This window comes from Trachypithecus francoisi, unplaced genomic scaffold, assembly GCF_009764315.1.
Source record: "Trachypithecus francoisi isolate TF-2019V2 unplaced genomic scaffold, Tfra_2.0 Lachesis_group20, whole genome shotgun sequence".
NCBI lineage: Eukaryota > Metazoa > Chordata > Mammalia > Primates > Cercopithecidae > Trachypithecus > Trachypithecus francoisi.
In genome coordinates this window covers 34,722,797-34,744,634 of record NW_022681466.1, presented here as the reverse complement: position 1 = coordinate 34,744,634, position 21,838 = coordinate 34,722,797, and the positions used below count along the sequence as shown (strand labels likewise).

The following is a 21,838-nucleotide window of genomic DNA, read 5'->3' as shown; positions in this document are numbered from 1 at the left end:
CACAGTGAAACCCCGTCTCTACTAAAAAATACAAAAAAAAAAAAAAAAAAAAAAAAAAAAAAAAAAAAAACTAGCCGGGCGAGGTGGCGGGCGCCTATAGTCCCAGCTACTCGGGAGGCTGAGGCAGGAGAATGGCGTAAACCCGGGAGGCGGAGCTTGCAATGAGCTGAGATCCGGCCACTGCACTCCAGCCTGGGTGACAGAGCGAGACTCCGTCTCCAAAAAAAAAAAAAAAAAAAAAAGAGAAAATTAAGAACCAAGACCCAAATGTTAGAGTATAATGTTTTTGTTTTTAGGGAATGAGGAAGGGACTGGAAATAATAATTCTAGATTCCCTTCAAAATAATTTGAAAAGGTAAATAATTTGCCATTGTAAGTCCATTAAGAGATATACTTTTTGTACCCGTAATAATTTAAAAAAGAGATACGCTTTAGCCGATACATTGTAGCTGATAGAGTATATCACATGATGTGTATTCACATGATGTATAATTTATCTTGAGGATAATGCTGAGATTAATATATCAGTTTGTTATGTGTCTCTATGTAGGTTTCCATGAAAGATTAGGAAAACAGCTGAAAACAGAGAAGAGGTTAAAAGTTTTATTATTATTATTATTATTATTTTCTTTTTATATTTTATAGAGATGGAGTCTCACTATGTTGCCCAGGCTGGTCTCAAATTCCTGGCCTCAAAAGATCCTCCCACCTTAGTTTCCCAAATTGTCATCAAAATTTTAGTTACTTCCGTTTTCCATTTCTCTACCTCTACAAACAATGGCTTAGGCTACTGATGCCTCAGCTTCAACAAAGTACTCTTATACTATAGTTTGCTTAATTATCACTAAAGCTATTTTAGTAATGGACTAGATAAAAATAGAAATTACAGCTCTCACTCTTAACATGCATTTAAGGCAAACAATAATGCCAGCTCTAAATCTCATCCATCAAGTTATTCTCAAGCAGCAGACCAGAAGCAAGAGTCCATTCTGACATTTAAGATTAACTTAAAGTGCACACATGGGGTGGGAGTAATAACTTGCAACACAGTTCAAAGGCTTTCCATAGTTGGTTTAGGAAATACCCTAAATGCCATTCTCCCTAAGCCATTACATTCTTGCAACCCTGTGCACCTTGCTAAAGACTCTAATCTCATCCCATAGTAAGTCGGGGAAGTCCTCCAATTTGCCCTTAAGCTCTGATTAAATTCAAATAATTACAATTTCGGCTGGGCGTGATGGCTCATGCCTGTAATCACAGCACTTTGGGAGGCTGAGGCGGGCAGATCACCTGAGGTCAGGAGTTTGAGACCAGCCTGGCCAACATGGTGAAACCCTGTCTCTACTAAAAATACAAAAAAAAAAAAAAAAAAAAAAAAAAGCCAGGCACCATGGTGGGCGCCCGTAGTCCCAGCTACTCGGGAGGCTAAGGCAGGAGAATCACTTGAACCCCGCAGGTGAAGGTTGCGGTGAGCCTAGATTGTGTACTGCACTCCAGCCTAGGTGACAGAGCGAGACTCTGTCTCAAAACAAAACAAAACAAAACAATGAATTACAATTTTGTGACACAGAGGAACACAAAGTAGAAGGAGAACAAACAGACACAGAACTATTTTTTCAGTCAACTGCAGGACTAAAATATACCTAAACTAGCTATGTAAGTAGGTACTTGGCTCTAGGTGAGAAAGCTTTAGAAAAACAAAAAAAGGGCTGGGTGCGGTGGCACCCATCTGTAATCCCAGCACTTTGGGAGGCCGAGGTGGGTGGATCACAAGGTTAGGAGATCGAGACCATCCTGGCTAACATGGTGAAACTCTGTCTCTACTAAAAATACAAAAAAATTAGCCGGGTGTGGTGGCAGGTGCCTGTAGTCCCAGCTACTCGGGAGGCTGAGGCATGAGAATGGCGTGAACCCGGGAGGTGGAGCTTGCAGTGAGCTGAGATCGCACCACTGCACTCCAGCCTGGGTGACAGACCGAGACTCCATCTCAAAAAAAAAAAAAAAAAAAGAAAGAAGTAGGTCTGGCACCATGACTCACGAGTTTGAGACCAGCCTGGGCAACATGGCAAAATCCTGTCTGTACTAAAAATACAAAAAAATTTGCCAGGCATGGTGGCACATGCCTGTAGTCCCAGCTACTCGGGAGGCTAAGGCACGAGAATTGCTTGAACCTGGGAGGTGGGGGTTGCAATGAGCCGAGATTGCACTCCAGCCTAGGAGACAAAAAAAAAAAAAGTCGATCTCATTTGCTTTTCCTTGCTGTGAACCTTCAACACAGTGGGTAGAAAAATCTTAGTGGGTAGTAGTATCTTCATATTTTTATTCCTGGCACAAACATAACAGCATATATAAGATTAAAAAAAAAAAACTTTCCACTGGGCCTGGTGGCGCATGCCTGTAGTCCCAGCTAATTTGGAGGCTGAGCACGAGGCTCTCTTGAGCCCAGGAGTTGGGATGGAGGCTTAGTGAGCTATAATCACGCCTGTGAATAGCCACTGCGTTCCAGCCTGGGTAAAACAGTGAGATCTGTCTCCGAAACAAACAAACCCATTTCCAACAAATGATGCTAGTGGCAATTTTTACACCTTTGTTATTGTTAACTTCTGTTAAAAAAAAAAAAAAACTCAGGAATGCAAATAAAAGTTTTTTTTATTTAAAGAAAAAAACATAGGCTCGAAACCTACTCAGAGCTCAAAATTGATTTCATGGGAACAATATTTTCCCATGCTTACATACCTAGAATCTGTTAAACAGACCTAAGACAAAGTTCTTGGCAAGCTTAAATATCGTTAAAAAAACCGTTAAAAAAAAATATATATATCCATTCAAAATAACATTTGGGCAAAATTCTGCCAAGAGCCCTAGCCAAATTGCAAACAAAATCTATTATTTTTCTATGTTTTTTAATGTATATGTTACTCTGCTTCTGGAAATCACTTATGTGACAAGAAATCTGTATTTTAGGGTGGGTGTGATGGGTCATGCTTGTAATCCCAGCACTTTGGGAGGCTGAGGCAGGAGGACTTCAGGACAAGAGTTTGAGACCAGCCTGGACAACATAGTGAGACCCCTGTCTCTATAAAAGTTTAAAAAAATAGCTGGGTGTAATGGCAAGTGCCTGTATTCCTAGCTATTCAAGAGGCTGAGATGGGAGGATCCTGTGAGCCTAGGAGTTCAAGGTTAAAGTAAGCTAGGACTGAACCACTACACTCCAGCCTTGGTGAAAGAGCAAGACCCTGTCTCCCTCTCTCTCAATAAATCAATAGATTAGATAGATAATAAATAAATAAGATCTGAAATCTGGCCAGGCAAGATAGGGTGGCTCATGCCAGTAATCCGAGCACTTTGGGTGGCTGAGGTGGGAGGACTGCTTGAGTCTAAGAGTTCAAGATCGGCTTGGGCAACATAGTAAGACTCCTGTCTCTACACCCACACACAAAATTAACCAGGTGTGGTGCACACCTGTAGTCCTAGTTACTCAAGAGGCTGAGTGGGGAGGACTGCTTGAGCCCAGGAGGTCAAGGCTGTAGTGATCTAAAATCACACCACTACTCTCCAGCCTGGGCTACAGAGGAGAAACTGTCTCTTAAAAAACAAACAAAAAAGATTGATTCACCTTGTTGTTTAGCCCTACTTACAGAGTGTATACTTAAAGTCTAAGCAGTTGGCTAGGTATGGTGGCTCACGCCTGTAATCCCAGCACTTTGGGAGGCCGAGGCAGGTGGATCACCTGAGGTTGGGAGTTCGAGACTAGCCTGACCAACATGGAGAAACCCCGTCTCTACTAAAAGTACAAATAAAACTAGCTGGGCATGGTGGTGCATGCCTGTAATCCCAGGTACTCGGGAGGCTGAGGCAGGAGAAGTGCTTGAACCCGGGAGGCGCAGGTTGCAGTGAGCTGAGATCGCGCCATTGAAAGCCGGCCTGGGCGACAGAGCGAGACTCCGTTAAAAAAAAAAAAAAAAGTCTAAGCAGTTGGTCTCTAAGCCTAAGAATATTTTACCAGCATTAATAAAGTAATTTTTTTTTTATTGAATGTAGGCTCTGCTCCTTTCTCAAATACTTTTTTGAGGATCTTAGCATTAATGTGAGCATATAGGTTACATTTACCCACCTGAAAAACATTCTGACATAAATTCTAGTAAGGAGGCGATAGCCTCTTTAAGTAATATGCCTTTTGTCTTAGAAAAAAGCCTGGGCACAACAGTTTTTTACCTTTATTTCATTGTTTGTGCTGGGTTAGTATTCCCTCTGATGATTAATCACAAAGCCTAAAGAATCTCAGGGTGTCATAAGTCAGATGCCTGAAAACTTATAAATGAAAAAAAAAATTTTTTTTCCAGGAGAAGATTCAGGTCAGGGTACTATAAAAATAAAAGGGTGCTGGGCTTGGTGGTTCACTGTAATCCCAGCACTTTGGGAGGCCAAGGTGGGAGGATCACTTGAGCCTATGAATTCAAGACCAGCCTGGATATAGTGAGACCTTGTCCGTACAAAAAATTTAAAAATTGGCTGGGCATGCTGGCATGTAACAGGAGGTGGGAGAATCACTTGGGCCTGGGAGGCAGAGGTTGCTCCAGCCTGGGCAACAGAGCTAGCCCCTGCCCCCGCCCCCACCAAATCTGGGTAGCCCAACTTCAGGAGACTGACAACCTGTGCCCTGAGTTATAAAATTTAATTATGTTCTAAATGAATATCAGGGTCTTTAGAATCTTCTTGATTGAATGACGACCACTGTATGTAAATCAATACATCAAATTTATCCTCTGACTCCAGAGAATTCTATCAATTGAGATTTGGCCCAGGAGCACAGGAGTAGACTCCTATACAGAAAATGGTTCTGTTCTAACTGAAGCCAACAACTGCCTCTTCTGCTGAAGAGACTGAATTTTACATTTAAGGCACTAGTAGGATACACTTTCAGGAATGAAATTAAAGTCCTTCCCTATCCTATTCTCATTACAAGCTGATCTGTTACATGTACAAAAGAGGCAAAGAGGGTGTGGGAGAAGATGAGCAACAAGACAGCCTAGCAATTCCCTTTCTCGGTAACAGTCTTGTAAATAATTCTCCGTCTTCAGAAATGTGCACATTTTAGTCAAACATTATAGAGTTAAATTTTCCTTCCTACTCCCTAGGCAGTGATCTAAACAGGCTTAACGGCTAGTATTTTAATGAGTTGTCATTTCCTGTCTGATAAAGATTCTCACAGTATTTAACCACCAGTTTCCCTGGGGACCAACCAATACTAGAGCTCTATTCATAGTGACTCAGAATGGACCTCAGACTCTTGCCCTTATTCAAAAATGATAGATTGCCCTCCACATGAAACTGCCTTTCCTAGTAAGGTAGACTGCTCGGAAAAGGGTGGGGGAGTTTATCATGCAATCTTTCTGAAGAAACCAAAGGCCATCATGCTGACTCATTAATATTTACAGCCTTTCAGCCCTTTATTAATCCAGAATAAGTAAATGAACAGGTGCTAACTGAAAATAAACTCATATTTAACCCAGTAAAAACAGGATCTAGTTATTCTGTGTGACTGGAATGAGAGTGTTATTATCTTTACCATTTAACTGAATAGAACACATGAATCTTTTTGTTTGTTTTGTTTTTGGAGACAGAGTCTGGCTCTATCACCCAGGCTGGAGTGCAGTGGCGCAATCTCGGCTCACTGCAACCTCCACCTCCCGGCTTCAAGCAATTCTCCTGCCTCAACCCTCTGAGTAGCTGGGATTACAGGCATACGCCACTACAACCAGATAGTTTTTGTATTTTTAGTAGAGACGGGATTTCATCATGTCGGCCAGGCTGCTCTCAAACTCCTGACCTCAAGGGATCCGCCTGCCTTGACCTCCCAAAATGCTGGGATTACAGACACAGCCACTGTGCCTGGCTGAGTATATTAATCTTTGAAGCTGATACTGTAAGAAAAAACTGGTAACTGATGTATTCTACTTGCTTTGGATCTGAAATGTGGTAGCCCCCTAATCATGTTTCTTTACATCCAGGATCTTGGAATGGCACCCCAGCATAAAATAAATTCAGGATGAAAATCACACACTATACTAGAAAATCTAGGGCTTTCTCATATATACAAGTTTGGATTGACAGTCTCTGGCACCTTTTAAAATTCATTGTGATTTGACCCCAGGATTTGGGATTAAAACATCTTGAATTTCATTCACATCTGTGCCCTTTCAAATGATTAAAACCTCTTTTGTACTTAAGTTAGTCCACTGTACGTGGAGTGGTATTATGAACACATGACACCATGGGTTTCTTCCTGGCTGTGTAGAGGGAAGACCATGCTTTCTCCAGGTGTATTTTATCAGGTATATTGTCTCTACTGCCTTACAGCATATTTTATCACAAAAGAATTAGCAATTGCCCTAGCTTTTGGAGATTTAGCATTATTTTCTGTAAGAATCAGATTGAAGGTTAGACCTCCTTATCATTAGTAGCTACTCTGAAATAAGCTAACATTAAAGAGTAGCTCTAGAAAACAAAACCTCATTTCAGAATGCAGACTTGAGCAGCGGGAGAAAAGCAGGCATTTGTGCTGGTGAATGTGGCCAGAACTAAAGGAGTGGTCTATAAGAACTAGGTAAAACTGATTGGTTGCCAAAAAAAACTCTGTTAAAAATCAACGGATTTCATTTATAGAAAATGACAGACTGGTGACAGCTTTTTTTTCTTTTTGTGTTTTAAAGAGGTTGTGTTTCTTGCCTCAGTCTCCCAACTAGCTGGAACTACAGGCGAGTGGCACTGCACCTGGCCCCAGTGGCAGGATCTTGCTCTGTCGCCCACGCAAGAGTACAATGGCACAAACACGGTTCACTGCAGCCTTGACCTCCTGGGCTCAAGCAATCTTCCTGCCTCAACCTTCCGAGTAGCTGGGGCCACAGTAGCTAATTTTTAATTTTTTTTCTAGAGATGGGGTTTTGCCATGTTGCCCAGGCTGGTCTCAAACTTCTGGGCTCAAGCAAACCCGCCTCAGCCTCCCAAAGTTCTAGGATTATAGGTGTGAGTGGGTCTGGTGGCAGCTTTTTATACTGACAGATCTGCACTGGCTTGAAGACTCACTGAGTTCTAAAACTTAAAAATCAGGCCGGCACAGTGGCTCATGCCTGTAATCCCAGCATTTTGGGAGGCCGAGGTGGGTGGATCACGAGGTCAGGAGTTCGAGACCAGCCTGGCCAATATGGTGAAACCCCGTCTCTAGTAAAAATACAAAAGTTAGCTGGGTGTGGTAGTGCACGCCTATAGTCCCAGCTGCTTGGGAGGCTGAGGCAGAAGAATTGCTTGAACCCAGGAGGCAGAGGTTGCAGTGAGCTGAGATCATGCCACTGCAGTCCAGGCTAGGCGACAGAGCAAGGCTTGGTCTCAAAAATCAAAAAACAAAAAACAAAAACAAACAAATAAAAACCAAAAAAGTGACAGTATTGGCAGGACACAATGGGTTATGCCTATAATCCCAGCATTTGGGGAGGCTGAGGCAGGAGGATCGCTTGAGCCCAGGAGTTCAAGATCGGCCTGGGTAACACAGCGAGACCCTGTCTCAAAAAAGAAAAAAAAGTGACAGTATTGATTGAAATTCAATCTCATTTAAAAAAAGTTATGATCTCTGTCCTCAAGGAGCTCTATCTAGAAGAATGCTGGGAGAGGGGAAAAAATGCACTTAAATGCACACTACAGAAACATGTGAGTTTTTCATTAAAAGTAACCACAGTAGTAACTACCTACAGCTGTACACAGGTGGATGCACATGTGCACAGGAGAACAGACAGAAAGAATTCATGCTGTATCCCTACCAAATTCACACAGCAGCTGTTTGAAACTGGTGCTCTAGTCTAAATTTCCAACTTCCAGCAAATGACTTCGCTGGCTTCCAGAGTGCACCCTCAGTGTCCTCCTTCTCTGCCTCAAAACATCTTGGAGTCTTCACTCCAGTTTTCAAGAAAGAACTGGTTCATGAGGATAATCAGTCCACCCCAGATTGATCCTATCTCAATCATCTCTTATCATTTATATGAATTTAACTTATCTGTAATAGTCCCTCACGGGTTTTGTTATGGATATGAAATGAATATTTATGTAAAGTATCTGGCACACTGAATGTTAATTTCCTTCCCACATCCTTCCCTTTCTTCATTTGTATTTTCTATCTCTAGCATTTTACTAGTTTTCCCCTCAGCCTAAAATACACACTGGTCCCTCCTATTTAATGAATGAATTAATTCATCTGGTCAACAAATATTTACAGAACAATTAAAATGTGTCAGACATGACTTTGGCTTCACCTTTCCTCTAGCCCACAATTCCATGTAATCCAATATATTTGGGTTTTAATTTTCATTATGCTACTAAAATACTCCATTATGGTCAATAGTAACTTCCAAATACAATGCACCCATTTCTCATCTAATAGTCTAACTCCAGAACTCCTGTTTTAACCTTTATGTGGTCTCCCAATATCCATAACAAACATATAGAAAGGTTAAGTGTCAAAAGAGAAGGATATATAAACTACCATGGACATGAAGAGAAAGGGGTTTTCCCAAACTGCAGAAAGTGGTTATGTTAGACTATATAACTGAGTCTCAGCAGCTGGGGTTTAAACCCTATGTTAAGTCTTAAATTCTATCCTTTTGTCAGATAATACAAATGTTGGTGTCCCACGCTTCCATAACTTTTTCTGATTATTTTCAATGATCAAAGTCAAAGAGAATCGAATACATGGACCATTTTATACTTTGAAATTAAAGGACAGATTTTCTTTCTGTAGAAGAAAAAGTCCAGGCTCACGTAGCTCATTCTGACCACTTTCCATAGAGTGAGGAATAAGAAACAACATTCGGATTCAAGCACTTAATTACTCACTGGTTAAAATGATCTCTCTTGCCACAGGCAAGCCTGACTCTGAGGTCAAGCATCAAGTTAGCTCAGAAATAGGAGACAGCAAAGAAGAGCATGGAACATTCTGTATCTGGTAAAAAGTCCCTGTTCCAGCCAACACCATCCCCCAGCCCTCAAGTTCAATGATTGAGTTATGGAAACTTTTCTTGTGTGGTAAAACTGGGGACTTTGTCTTCCAATAAGACCCTGGCAACATGACAATCAGCCAATGTTCTGCATATGGTTTGCTGCGAGTCATATGCTTAATGTTATTTTCTGGGAATTCACATCCTCTATTTGGTGAGAATATGGGAACATGTCATTTTAATCATAGCTTTAAAAGTTAGATTTGGTTATGCTCTTTAAGAAATATGTACAGGTCTCTCCCATTGGAGATAGTCTAAAATTAAATAAAAATTAGTATTAAAAAAAAAAAAAAAAAGGGCTGGGCACGGTGGCTCATGCCTGTAATCCCAGCACTTTGGGAGGCCGAGGAGGGTGGATTACGAGGTCAAGAGTTTGAGACCAGCCTGAACAACATGGTGAAATCCTGTCTCTACTAAAGATACAAAAATTAGCCAGGCATGGTGGCAGGTGCCTGTAATCCCAGCTACTCAGGAGAATCGCTTGAACACGGGAAGCAGAGGTTGCAGTGTGCTGAGATTGCACCACAGCGCTCAAGCCTGGGGAATAGAACAAAACTGTCTCAAAAAAACAAAACAAAACAAAACACAAGTAACGTAATGCCTTTTGAGCTAAAAAGTTCTCTAGTTCTTTGGTTCTATCACCTGACTTTGGGTCTTGCCATGTTGACCAGACTGGTCTTGAATTCCTGAGAATTCAATCGATCCATCTGCCTCAGCCTCCCAAAGTGCTGGGATTACAGGTGTGAGCCACCATGCCCAGCCAAAAAAAAATTTTTTTTTTTTGAGACAGAGTCTTGCTCGGTCGCCCAGGCTGGAGTGCAGTGGTGCAGTCTCAGCTCACTACAACGTCCACCTCCTGGGTTCGAGCAATTCTCCCACCTCAGCCTCTTGAGTAGCTGGGACTACAGGAACCCATCACCACACTTGGCTAATTTTTGTATTTTTAGTAGAGGCAGGGTTTCACCATGTTGACCAGCCTGGTCTTGAACTCCTGACCTCAGGTGATCCTCCCATCTCAGCCTCCCAAAGTTCTGGGATTACAGGTGTGAGCTACTGTGCCTGGTCTTTTTTTTTTTTAATTTTTATTTTTTATTTTATTTTTATCTATTTATTTTTTTGAGACAGAGTCTCACTGTGTCACTCAGGCTGGAGTGCAGTGGCATGATCTCGGCTCACTGCAAGCTCCGCCTCCCGGTTCACACCATTCTCCTGCCTCAGCCTCTCTAGTAGCCGGGACTATAGGCGCCTGCCACCTCACCCGGACAGTGTTTTTTTTTTTTTTTTTTTTTTGTATTTTTAGTAGAGACGGGGTTTCACCATGTTAGCCAGGATAGTCTCGATCTCCTGACCTTGTGATCCACCCGTCTCGGCCTCCCAAAGTGCTGGGATTCCAGGCTTGAGCCACCGCGCCGGGCCTATTTTTTATTGTTTAGAAGGAGTCTCCCTCTGTCACCGAGGCTGGAGTACACTGGCACGATCTTGGCTCACTGCAATCTTCACCTCCCGGGTTCAAGTGATTCTCCTGTCTCAGTCTCCCGATTAGCTGGGATTACAGGCGCCCACCCCCACACACGGCTAATTTTTTGTATTTTTAGTAGAGATGAGGTTTCATCATGTGGCCCAGGCTGGTCTTGAACTCCTGACCTCAGGTGATATACCTGCTTCGGCCTCCCAAAGTGCTGGGGTTATAGATGGGAGCCATCATGCCCGGCCCCAGTCAAAAGATTTTTGATACCCCCACCCCTTTTTTTTTGAGACAGAGTCTCGCTCTGTTGCCCAGGCTGGAGTGCAGTGGCCTGAACTCGGCTCACTGCAAGCTCTGCCTCCTCGGTTCAAGCGATTCTCCTGCCTCAGCCTCCTGAGTAGCTGGGACGACAGGCGCCTGCCACCATGTCCGGTTAATTTTTGTATGTTTAGTGGAGATGGGGTTTCACCATGTTGGCCAGACTGGTCTTGAATTCCTGACCTCAGGTGATCTGCCCAAAATGCTGGGATTACAGCCGTGAGCCTCTGCGCCCGGCCCGGGATTCATTTTTCATTCTTTCTTGCCTTATTATCTCATAATTTTATTTTAAATTTGAACTGCTGCTGGCTTTTTTCTTGCTTGTCTTTTGATTTTGTTCTCTGCCATGACAAGTTATCACTCCTTTATTTGTGACTGCAAGGTTTTAAATATCCTTCAAAAGAATGCATTCTGAAGTTTACTAATTTAATTTGATGATTTGCTATACCATTAAGGGATTTTTTTTTTTTTTTTTTTTTTGAGACAGAGTCTCACTGTCACCTAGGCTGGAGTGCATTGGTGCAATCTCGGCTCACTGCAACCTCTGCCTCCCAGGTTTGAGCATTCTCCTACCTCAGCCTCCCAAGTAGCTGGGATTACAGGCATGTGGCACCATGCCCGGCAAATTTTTGTATTTTTAGTAGAGATGGGGGTCTCACCATGTTGGCCAGCCTGGTCTCAAACTCCTGACCTCAAATGATCTACCCGCCTCGGCCTCCCAAAGTGCTGGGATTACAGGCATAAGCCACCATGCCTGGCCCCATTCAGGGTTTTAGCAGTGTGAAGGGGAGAACTAACAATTAAAGGAGAATGTTTATTTTCTTTCTTCCTCTCTTTTTTTAAGAATCAGGGTCTCACTCTGTCGCCTAGGATGGAGGGCAATAGTATGATCATGGTTCACTGCAGCCTCAACCTCCTGCCTCAAACAATTTTTCCACCTCAGCCTCTTGGGTAGCAGGGACTACAGGCTGGTGCCACCATGCCCAACTAATTTGTTAGTGTGTTTTTTTGTAGAGACAGACAGGGTCTTAGTACGTTTCCAGGCTGGTCCTGAATTCCTGGCCTCAAATGATCTAAAGGAGAATGTTTCTACAGCAGGTTAGAGACAGTATATCTAGTGAGGAAATCCAGCTGTTCACCTCCTCTTTTCTGAAATAAAGTACTAATCTATTATGATATGAAATCATATATTTGGGTCTACTAAAAATTCGTTCTCTTTTTTGAACTTAATCCCTATTTTAGCTTTGGTGAGGCTACCTATTAATTTTCATTTGAACACTTGTATTTAAAAACATTTCTGGCTGGGCATGGTGGCTCACACCTGTAATTCCAGCACTTTGGGAGGCTGAGGTGGGTGGATCACTTGAGGTCAGGAGTTTGAGACCAGCTTGACCAACATGATGAAACCCCATCTCTATGAAAAATACAAAAATTAGCCAGGTGTGGTGGTGCACACCTGTAATCCCAGCTACTCAGGAGGCTGAAGCAGAATTGCTTGAACCTGGGAGGCGAAAGTTGCAGTAAGCCGAGATCACACCACTGCACTACAGCCTGGGTGACACAGCAAGACTCTGTCTCCAAAAAAAAAAAAAGTATTTCCTACTTCAAAACATAAAAAAAAAAATCATGTCATACTCAATTGGAGAATTTGATTAAAAGATAATGTTATTAATGACAAAGACTAAAAGGATACCCTTTGGGATCTGATAATAAAGCTTTACTAGCATCTGCTGAGTCTAATTATTTATACTGTTTAATACATTATCTAGAAAAGAATGGTTGGGCATGGTGGCTCACTCCTGTAATCCCAGGACTTTGGGAGGCCGAGGTGGGCAGATCACCTAAGGTCAGGAGCTTGAGATCAGCCTGGCCAACATGGTGGAACCCCGTCTCTACTAAAAATACAAAAATGGCCGGGCGCGGTGGCTCAAGCCTGTAATCCCAGCACTTTGGGAGGCCGAGACGGGCGGATCACGAGGTCAGGAGATCGAGACCATCCTCGCTAATACGGTGAAACCCTGTCTCTACTTAAAAAATACCAAAAACTAGCCGGGCGACGAGGCGGGCGCCTGTAGTCCCAGCTACTCGGGAGGCTGAGGCAGGAGAATGGCGTAAACCCGGGAGGCGGAGCTTGCAGTGAGCTGAGATCCGGCCACTGCACTCCAGCCTGGGTGGCAGAGCAAGACTCCGTCTCAAAAAAAAAAAAAAAAAAAAAAAAATAATATATATATATATATATATAAAATTAGCCAGGCCTGGTGGCGCATGCCTGTAATCCCAGTTACTCGGGAGGCTGAGGCAGGAAAATCGCTTGAACCCAGGAGGCAGAGGTGGCAGTGACCCGAGATTGTGCCACTGCACCCCAGCCTGGGTGACAGAGCAAAACTCTGTCTCAAAAAAAAAAAAAAAAAAAAAAAAGGGCCAGGCGCAGTGGCTCACGCCTGTAATTCCAGCACTTTGGGAAGCCTAGGTGGGCGTATCACCTGAGGTCAGGAGTTCGAGACCAGCCCAACCAACACGGAGAAAACCCGCCCCTATTAAACATAAAAAATTAGCCGGGTGTGATGGCACATGCCTGTAACCCCAGCTACTCGGGAGGCTGAGTCAGGAGAACTGCTTGAACCCCAGAGGTGGAGGTTGCGGTGAGCCGAGTTCTAAGATCGCACCATTGTACTCCAGCCTGGGCAACAACAGTGAAACTCTGCCTCAAAAAAAAAAAAAAGAAAAGAAAGGAAAACAGAAGTAGCTGAGGTAATCCCTGTAGACAGTGCTGGGAAAATGATAAGGATCATCAGGACATTCCAACATCTGCTCCTGAAAATAATTTTTCAAATACGACACAACTCATTTAATTCAATACAAATCTGAATCCAGTAGGTCTTGAATATTTTAGCATAACTATATTCAAGACCATCTTATCTTTAAGAGTAAAGGATCACTGGAATTTTTTGAGGGGATATGCTAGTGGGGTTTAAAATAAATTACTGACTTTGAAAGACGTAAAATAGGTCGGGTGCGGTGGCTCACGCCTGTAATCCCAGCACTTTGGGGGGCCGAGGCAGGTGGATCACGAGGTGAGGAGATTAAGACCATCCTGGCTAACATGGTGAAACCCTGTCTCTCTTAAAAATACAAAAAATTGGCCGGGCGCGGTGGCTCAAGCCTGTAATCCCAGCACTTTGGGAGGCCGAGACGGGCGGATCACGAGGTCAGGAGATCGAGACCATCCTGGCTAACACGGTGAAACCCTGTCTCTACTAAAAAATACAGAAACTAGCCGGGCGAGGTGGCGGGCGCCTGTAGTCCCAGCTACTCGGGAGGCTGAGGCAGGAGAATGGCATAAACCCGGGAGGAGGAGCTTGCAGTGAGCTGAGATCCGGCCACTGCACTCCAGCCTGGGCGACAGAGCGAAACTCCGTCTCAAAAAATAAATAAATAAATAAATAAAAAATAAAAAAATAAAAATACAAAAAATTAGCCAGGCGTGGTGGTGGGTGCCTGTAGTCCCAGCTACTTGGGAGGCTGAGGTAGGAGAATGGCGTGAACCCAGGAGGCGGAGCTTGAAGTGAGCTGAGATCGTGCCACTGTACTCCAGGCTGGGTGACAGAGTGAGACTCTGTCACAAAAAAAAAAAAAAAAAAGAAAGACATAAGATATTCTGACTTAACTACATTGGCCTAAGCTTAAAGGCATTTCTTTTTTTTTTTTTTGAGACGGAGTCTTGCTCTGTCGCCTGGTCTGGAGTGCAGTGGCCGGATCTCAGCTCACTGCAAGCTCCGCCTCCCGGGTTCACGCCATTCTCCTGCCTCAGCCTTCCGAGTAGCTGGGACCACAGGCGCCCGCCACCTCGCCGGCTAGTTTTTTGTATTTTTAGTAGAGACGGGGTTTCACCGTGTTAGCCAGGATGGTCTCGATCTCCTGACCTCGTGATCCGTCCGTCTCGGCCTCCCAAAGTGCTGCGATTACAGGCTTGAGCCACCGCGCCCGGCCGCTTAAAGGCATCTCTATTTACCATAGATAAATAATATAATTTCATAAAAACTCTAAAGTCTGGGGAAATAGAAGAATCTGGGCTATATCTATGATTTTCTAATTTGTACTGGTCATGTGTTCATTTATTCAGCAGATTTACAGAGCATCTACTATATGTCAGTCAAGATGCCAGGTTCGGTGGACATAACAGTAAACAAAAATAGACATAATCTTTTCCTTAGAGAAGCTTACAGGTTAACAGTAAAAAGATAGTAATCACACACTCCTACAAACGTAAGTGTAACAATATAAGTGCATGTAGTATATTGTTGCTTTGAAGAAAGGCCCCTGGTAAAGATGGTATTAGATCAAGTCAGGGAAAGGTTTCTGAGAATGCAATGGCTAAAATCTAAAGGACACTGTTTAGGCCAGTGATTCTCAATGAGGGTGGTAGGTCTCTTCCCCATGTGACGTTTGGCAATGTCTGGAGACATTTGTGATTGTCATGATTGGAAGGTACTAGCAGCATGCAGTGAGCAGAGGAGAAAGATGGTGCTACATCTCTTATACTGCACAGGACAGTTCCCTATAACAAGTAATTATCTGGTCTTAAAAAAGTCAATAGTGGCAAGGTTGAGAAATCTTGAACTAGGCAAAGAGAAAAGCACAAGCAAAGACCAGTGGTGGGAGACTCAAATATGGACAAAGTGGTTTGAGCAGAGAAAACTAGAGGGGACAGATAACACAGGGAGGGCTTATAAACCCTGGTAAGGGCCGGGCGCGGTGGCTCAAGCCTGTAATCCCAGCACTTTGGGAGGCCGAGGCGGGCGGATCACGAGGTCAGGAGATCGAGACCATCCTGGCTAACACTGTGAAACCCCGTCTCTACCAAAAAATACAAAAAACTAGCCGGGCGAGGTGGCGGGCGCCTGTAGTCCCAGCTACTCGGAGGCTGAGGCAGGAGAATGGCGGTAAACCCGGAGGCGGAGCTTGCAGTGAGCTGAGATCCGGCCACTGCACTCCAGCCCCGGCGACAGAGCGAGACTCCGTCTCAAAAAAAAAAAAAAAAAAAAAAAAAAAAAAAAAAAAAAACCCTGGTAAGGAGTTTTGGCTTTTTTTTTTTGAGACGGAGTCTGGCTCTGTCGCCCAGGCTGGAGTGCAGTGGCCGGATCTCAGCTCACTGCAAGCTCCGCCTCCCGGGTTTACGCCATTCTCCTGCCTCAGCCTCCGGAGTAGCTGGGACTACAGGCGCCCGCCATCTCGCCCGGCTAGTTTTTTGTATTTTTTAGTAGAGACAGGGTTTCACCATGTTAGCCAGGATGGTCTCCATCTCCTGACCTCGTGATCCGCCCTTCTCGGCCTCCCAAAGTGCTGGGATTACAGGCTTTTTTTTTTTTTTGAGGAGGAGTCTCGCTCTGTCGCCCAGGCTGGAGTGCAGTGGCCGGATCTCAGCTCACTGCAAGCTCCGCCTCCCGGGTTCACGCCATTCTCCTGCCTCAGCCTCCGGAGTAGCTGGGACTACAGGCGCCCGCCACCGCACCCGGCTAGTTTTTTGTATTTTTTTAGTAGAGACGGGGTTTCACCGTTTTAGCCAGGATGGTCTCGATCTCCTGACCTCGTGATCCGCCCGTCTCGGCCTCCCAAAGTGCTGGGATTACAGGCTTGAGCCACTGCGCCCGGCCTGTAAGTGGCTTTTAAGATAAAGATTTACATTAAAACTAAACAAAGGGCATTTAAACTTGACACTTTTCCACCATGGGGCAGCTGTACTACTGAATGAAAAGAAAACCTCTCCACTATAATAACGAATTAAAAACCTAACAACTTTTGGTCTTATTGCAATGTATATATATATATATTTTTTTGAGACGGAGTCTTGCTCTGTCGCCCAGGCTGGAGGGCGGTGGCCGGATCTCAGCTCACTGCAAGCTCCGCCTCCCGGGTTTACGCCATTCTCCTGCCTCTGCCTCCCGAGTAGCTGGGACTACAGCCGCCCGCCACCTCGCCCGGCTAGTTTTTTGTATTTTTAGTAGAGACGGGGTTTCACCGTGTTAGCCAGGATAGTCTCGATCTCCTGACCGCGTGATCCGCCCGTCTCGGCCTCCCAAAGTGCTGGGATTACAGGCTTGAGCCACCGCGCCCAGCCCTGCAATGTATTTTTTATTTCTTTTTTTTTTTTTTGAGATGGAGTTTCGCTCTTGTTGCCCATGCTGGAGTGCAATGGCGCGATCTCGGCTCACCATAACCTCTGCCTCCCAGGTTCAAGCAATTCTCCTGCCTCAGCCTCTCTAGTAGCTGGGATTACAGGCATGTGCCACCATGCCTGGCTAATTTTATTTTTAGTAGAGATGGGGTTTCTCCATGTTGGTCAGGCTGGTCTCGAACTCCCAATCTCAGGTGATCCCCCCCACCCGCCTCAGCCTCCTAAAGTGCTGGTATTACAGGCATGAGCCCCTGTGCCCAGCCTTATTGCAATTTAATAGGCAATAGTGTTCATATTCCAGCTGAAAGTTAATCTGATTAATCCAACAAAATGTGCCTTTACTGTTTTATTAAACTGAACTCTATAATTTTGTGAGAATATCATTTAAATCTTATGTTAAAACTGGTCTTCATCACTTCTTAAAACTAAACACAAAAATAAAAGCTTTGGATAGTTTAGCCTTTTATTATTTATTTTTATTTTTTATTTTTTGGGACAGAGCTCACTGTGTTGCCCAGGCTAGAGTGCAGTGGCAGGATCTCAGCTGACTGCAACCTCCGCCTCACGGGTTCAAGCGATTCTCCTACCTCAGCCTTCGAGTAGCTGGGACTATAGGCACCCACCACCACCCCAGGCTAATATTTGTATTTTTAGTAGAGATGGGATTTCACCATATTGGCCAGGCTGGTCTCGAACTCCTGACCTTGTGATCCACTTGCCTTGGCCTCCTGAAGTGCTGGGATTATAGACGTCAGTCACCGTGCCTGGCCAGTTTAACCTTTTAAAATAACCTAATTTTGGCCGGGCGCGGTGGCTCAAGCCTGTAATCCCAGCACTTTGGGAGGCCGAGATGGGCGGATCACGAGGTCAGGAGATCGAGACCATCCTGGCGAACACAGTGAAACCCCGTCTCTACTGAAAAATACAAAACACTAGCCGGGCGAGGTGGCGGGCGCCTGTAGTTCCAGCTACACAGGAGGCTGAGGCAGGAGAATGGCGTAAACCCGGGAGGCCGAGCTTGCAGTGAGCTGAGATCCGGCCACTGCACTCCAGCCTGGGCGACAGAGTGAGACTCCGTCTCAAAAAAAAAAAAAAAAAAAAAAAAAAAAAAAAAAAAAATAAATAAATAAATAAATAAATAAAATAACCTAATTTTTCTCTAGTGAAGTAATAGAGACCTGACATATTTTGTTAATATTATGCCATCTAACATGACTTATTTAATGAAATGCTATTTTTTTTTTTGAGATGGTGTCTTGTTCTGTCACCCAGGCTGGAGTGCAATGGCATGATCTTGGCTCACCACAACCTCTGCCTCCCAGGTTCAAGCGATTCTCCTGCCTCAGCCTCCTGAGTAGCTGGGACTACAGGTGCCTGCTACCACGGCCAGCTAGGTTTTACATAAAATACTAAAATTTTATGTAAGATTTATATTTACATTAAATGTGGCTGTGTATCTGGCATCTAGTTTGGCCAAAAATCACAGCATTGTACTAAAGCACCATTAAACTGTAAGGATATACACATATCTTTTATATAAAGAGAGTTTCTTATTTCTTTGGTGGGGCTACAGATTCAAACCCCAAAGCTTCTTTTAAACCCAGAATTATATGACTTGACAGATGTTTCATTTACAATTAAACAGGGATAATGTGAGCTTTATCCTTCCCTACTATAGAACAAGAAAATCTTCATTTACTAATAACAGCAAGTTATTTTTCCTTCTCAAAAAATAAAGAACTATGTCAAAAATTCTATTTCAATTCAGTCTTGTACACATTTACTGCCATTTAAACAGTAATTATATTAATATTAGTCCTTAAAGAACTACTTACCCAATGAAAGCCACCATTTGCTCCACTATGTGCTTGCTGAATGTTATTATAACAAAAATTTTCTGTAAAGAAAACACCAGTTAAAATAAATTATTTAGTCATCAAAAAACCAACATAAATTCACAATTCTGGTAATAGTCTAAAGAGGTAAGATTGTGCCCCTAACTGCAATTTTTAAATTTCTTTTTTTTTTTTTTTGAGACAGAGTCTCGCTTGTCGCCCAGGCTGGAGCTCAGTGGCCGGATCTCAGCTCACTGCAAGCTCCGCCTCCTGGGTTTATGCCATTCCCCTGCCTCAGCTTCCCGAGTAGCTGGGACTACAGGTGTCCGCCACCTCGCCCGGCTAGATTTTTGTATTTTTTAGTAGAGACGGGGTTTCACCGTATTAGCCAGGATGGTCTCAATCTCCTGACCTTGTGATCCGCCCGTCTCGGCCTCCCAAAGTGCTGGGATTACAGGCTTGAGCCACTGCGCCCAGCCTAAATTTCTTTAAAAATAAAATATAACATTTCCATCCTGGCCAACATGGTGAAACCCTGTCTCTACTAAAAATACAAAAATTAGCTGGGCATGGTGACATGTGCCTGTAGTCTCAGCTACTTGGGAGGCTGAGGCAGAAGAATTGCTTGAACCCAGGAGGTGGAGGTGGCAGTGAGCCAGGATCGCACCACTCCACTCCAGCCTGACAACAGAGTGAGGAGACTCCATCTCAATAAATAAATAAATAAATAAATAAAATATTAATAAAAGATAACATTTAATTCAAATGTTATCAACTTAGTATTCATTTTTGAGACAGTTTCGCTCTTGTTACCCAGGCTGGAGTGTAATGGCGTGATCTCAGCTCACTGCAACCTCTACCTCCTGGGTTCAACTGATTCTCCTGCCTCAGCCTCCCAAGTAGCTGGGATTACAGGGATGCGCCACCAAGCCCAATTAATTTTTTTTTGTATTTTTTAGTAGAGACGGTGTTTCTCTATATTGGTCAGGCTGGTCTCAAACTCCCGACCTCAGGTGATCCATCTGCCTCAGCCTCCCCAAGTGCTGGGATTACAGGCTTGAGCCACTGCGCCCAGCCTAAATTTCTTTAAAAATAAAATATAACATTTCCATCCTGGCCAACATGGTGAAACCCTGTCTCTACTAAAAATACAAAAATTAGCTGGGCATGGTGACATGTGCCTGTAGTCTCAGCTACTTGGGAGGCTGAGGCAGAAGAATTGCTTGAACCCAGGAGGTGGAGGTGGCAGTGAGCCAGGATCGCACCACTCCACTCCAGCCTGACAACAGAGTGAGGAGACTCCATCTCAATAAATAAATAAATAAATAATAAATAAAATATTAATAAAAGATAACATTTAATTCAAATGTTATCAACTTAGTATTCATTTTTGAGACAGTTTCGCTCTTGTTACCCAGGCTGGAGTGTAATGGCGTGATCTCAGCTCACTGCAACCTCTACCTCCTGGGTTCAACTGATTCTCCTGCCTCAGCCTCCCAAGTAGCTGGATTACAGGGATGCGCCACCAAGCCCAATTAATTTTTTTTTGTATTTTTAGTAGAGACGGTGTTTCTCTATATTGGTCAGGCTGGTCTCAAACTCCCGACCTCAGGTGATCCATCTGCCTCAGCCTCCCAAAGTGCTGGGATTACAGGCATAAGTCATTGCACTTGGCCCTTTTTTTTTTTCTTTCTTTTTTTGAGACAGAGTCTCCCTCTGTTGCCCAGGCTGGAGTGCAGTGGTGCCATCTTGGCTTACTACAACCTCCGCCTCCCAGGGTCAAGTGATTCTCCTACCTCAGCCTCCGAAGTAGCTGGGATTACAGGTGCACGACAACACACCTGGAAAATTTTTGTGTTTTTAGTAGAGATGGGGTTTCACCATGCTGGCCAGGATGGTCTCGAACTCCTGACCTGGTGATCCACCTGCCTCGGCCTCCCAAAGTGCTGGGACTACAGGCGCCTGCCACCATGCCTGGCTAATAACAGCAAGTTATTTTTTAACGAATTACAGCAAGTTATTAATTTTTTGTGTTTTTAGTAGAGATGGGGTTTCCCCGTGTTAGCCAGGATGGTCTCGATCTCCTGACCTCGTGATCCGCCCACCTCGGCCTCCCAAAGTGCTGGGATTACAGGCGTGAGCCACTGCGCCCAGCCAACAGCAGTCTTCTTTTTATCCACTCACTATGAATCTCAGGAACCTGGACAGGTTAGACTAATGTACATTATTTCTGTCAAGACGACTAATAAGGCAAAGGTATACAATTGGTGTGTAAATATTATAAGCTAACAAGGCAATTGTTACAGATAATTTGTGGAGAAAAGCTGGGGGTCTATACCAAAAACCAGTTATTTAGAGCTATGAATCTTTTTTTTTTTTTTTTTTTGAGGCGGAGTGTCGCTCTGTCGCCCGGACTGGAGTGCAGTGGCCGGATCTCAGTTCACTGCAAGCTCCGCCTCCCGGGTTTATGCTATTCTTCTGCCTCAGCCTCCCGGGTAGCTGGGACTACAGGCGCCCGCCACCTCGCCCGGCTAGTTTTTATATTTTTTTTAGTAGAGACGGGGTTTCACCGTGTTAGCCAGGATGGTCTCGATCTCCTGACCTCGTGATCCGCCCGTCTCGGCCTCCCAAAGTGCTGGGATTACAGGCTTGAGCCACCGCACCCGGCCAGAGCTATAAATCTTCTATTAATCAACAGAGCTAGTAGTTCTTGCCTTTCAGTGATTTCATCACCATGAACTTTCCCTACCATCATTTCTTAACAATCAATGCCTAAATAATTGCACAATTTCAATGCAAAACAGCAAAACAAGATTTTCTTTTTATATGTAGCAGCTTGCAAAGTCACTGTTCTGCGTAAGACAAAAAATGTGTCACAAACTTAAGAACTTAGCCTTTCAGGCTGGAGATCTGAGTGGGAATTCTACAAAATAAACAAAAGGCACAGACCACTGAAGAGCCCTCTTAACCACATGCATAGAAGAAACAAAGGAAAGGGTAG

At 44.0% G+C, this 21,838-nt stretch overlaps 1 protein-coding gene across 3 annotated transcripts in view; it reads right to left on the bottom strand.

Moving 5' to 3' along the window:
• The window catches only part of VMP1 (vacuole membrane protein 1), a 144,912-nt gene that overhangs the window by 9,257 nt on the left and 113,817 nt on the right, over window positions 1-21,838 (bottom strand). For all 3 annotated transcript variants that reach the window (XM_033183714.1, XM_033183715.1, XM_033183716.1), the window contains one exon: window positions 18,838-18,899. In XM_033183714.1, the coding sequence (XP_033039605.1) occupies window positions 18,838-18,899 (62 nt within the window). The remainder of the gene's footprint in view (window positions 1-18,837; window positions 18,900-21,838) is intronic.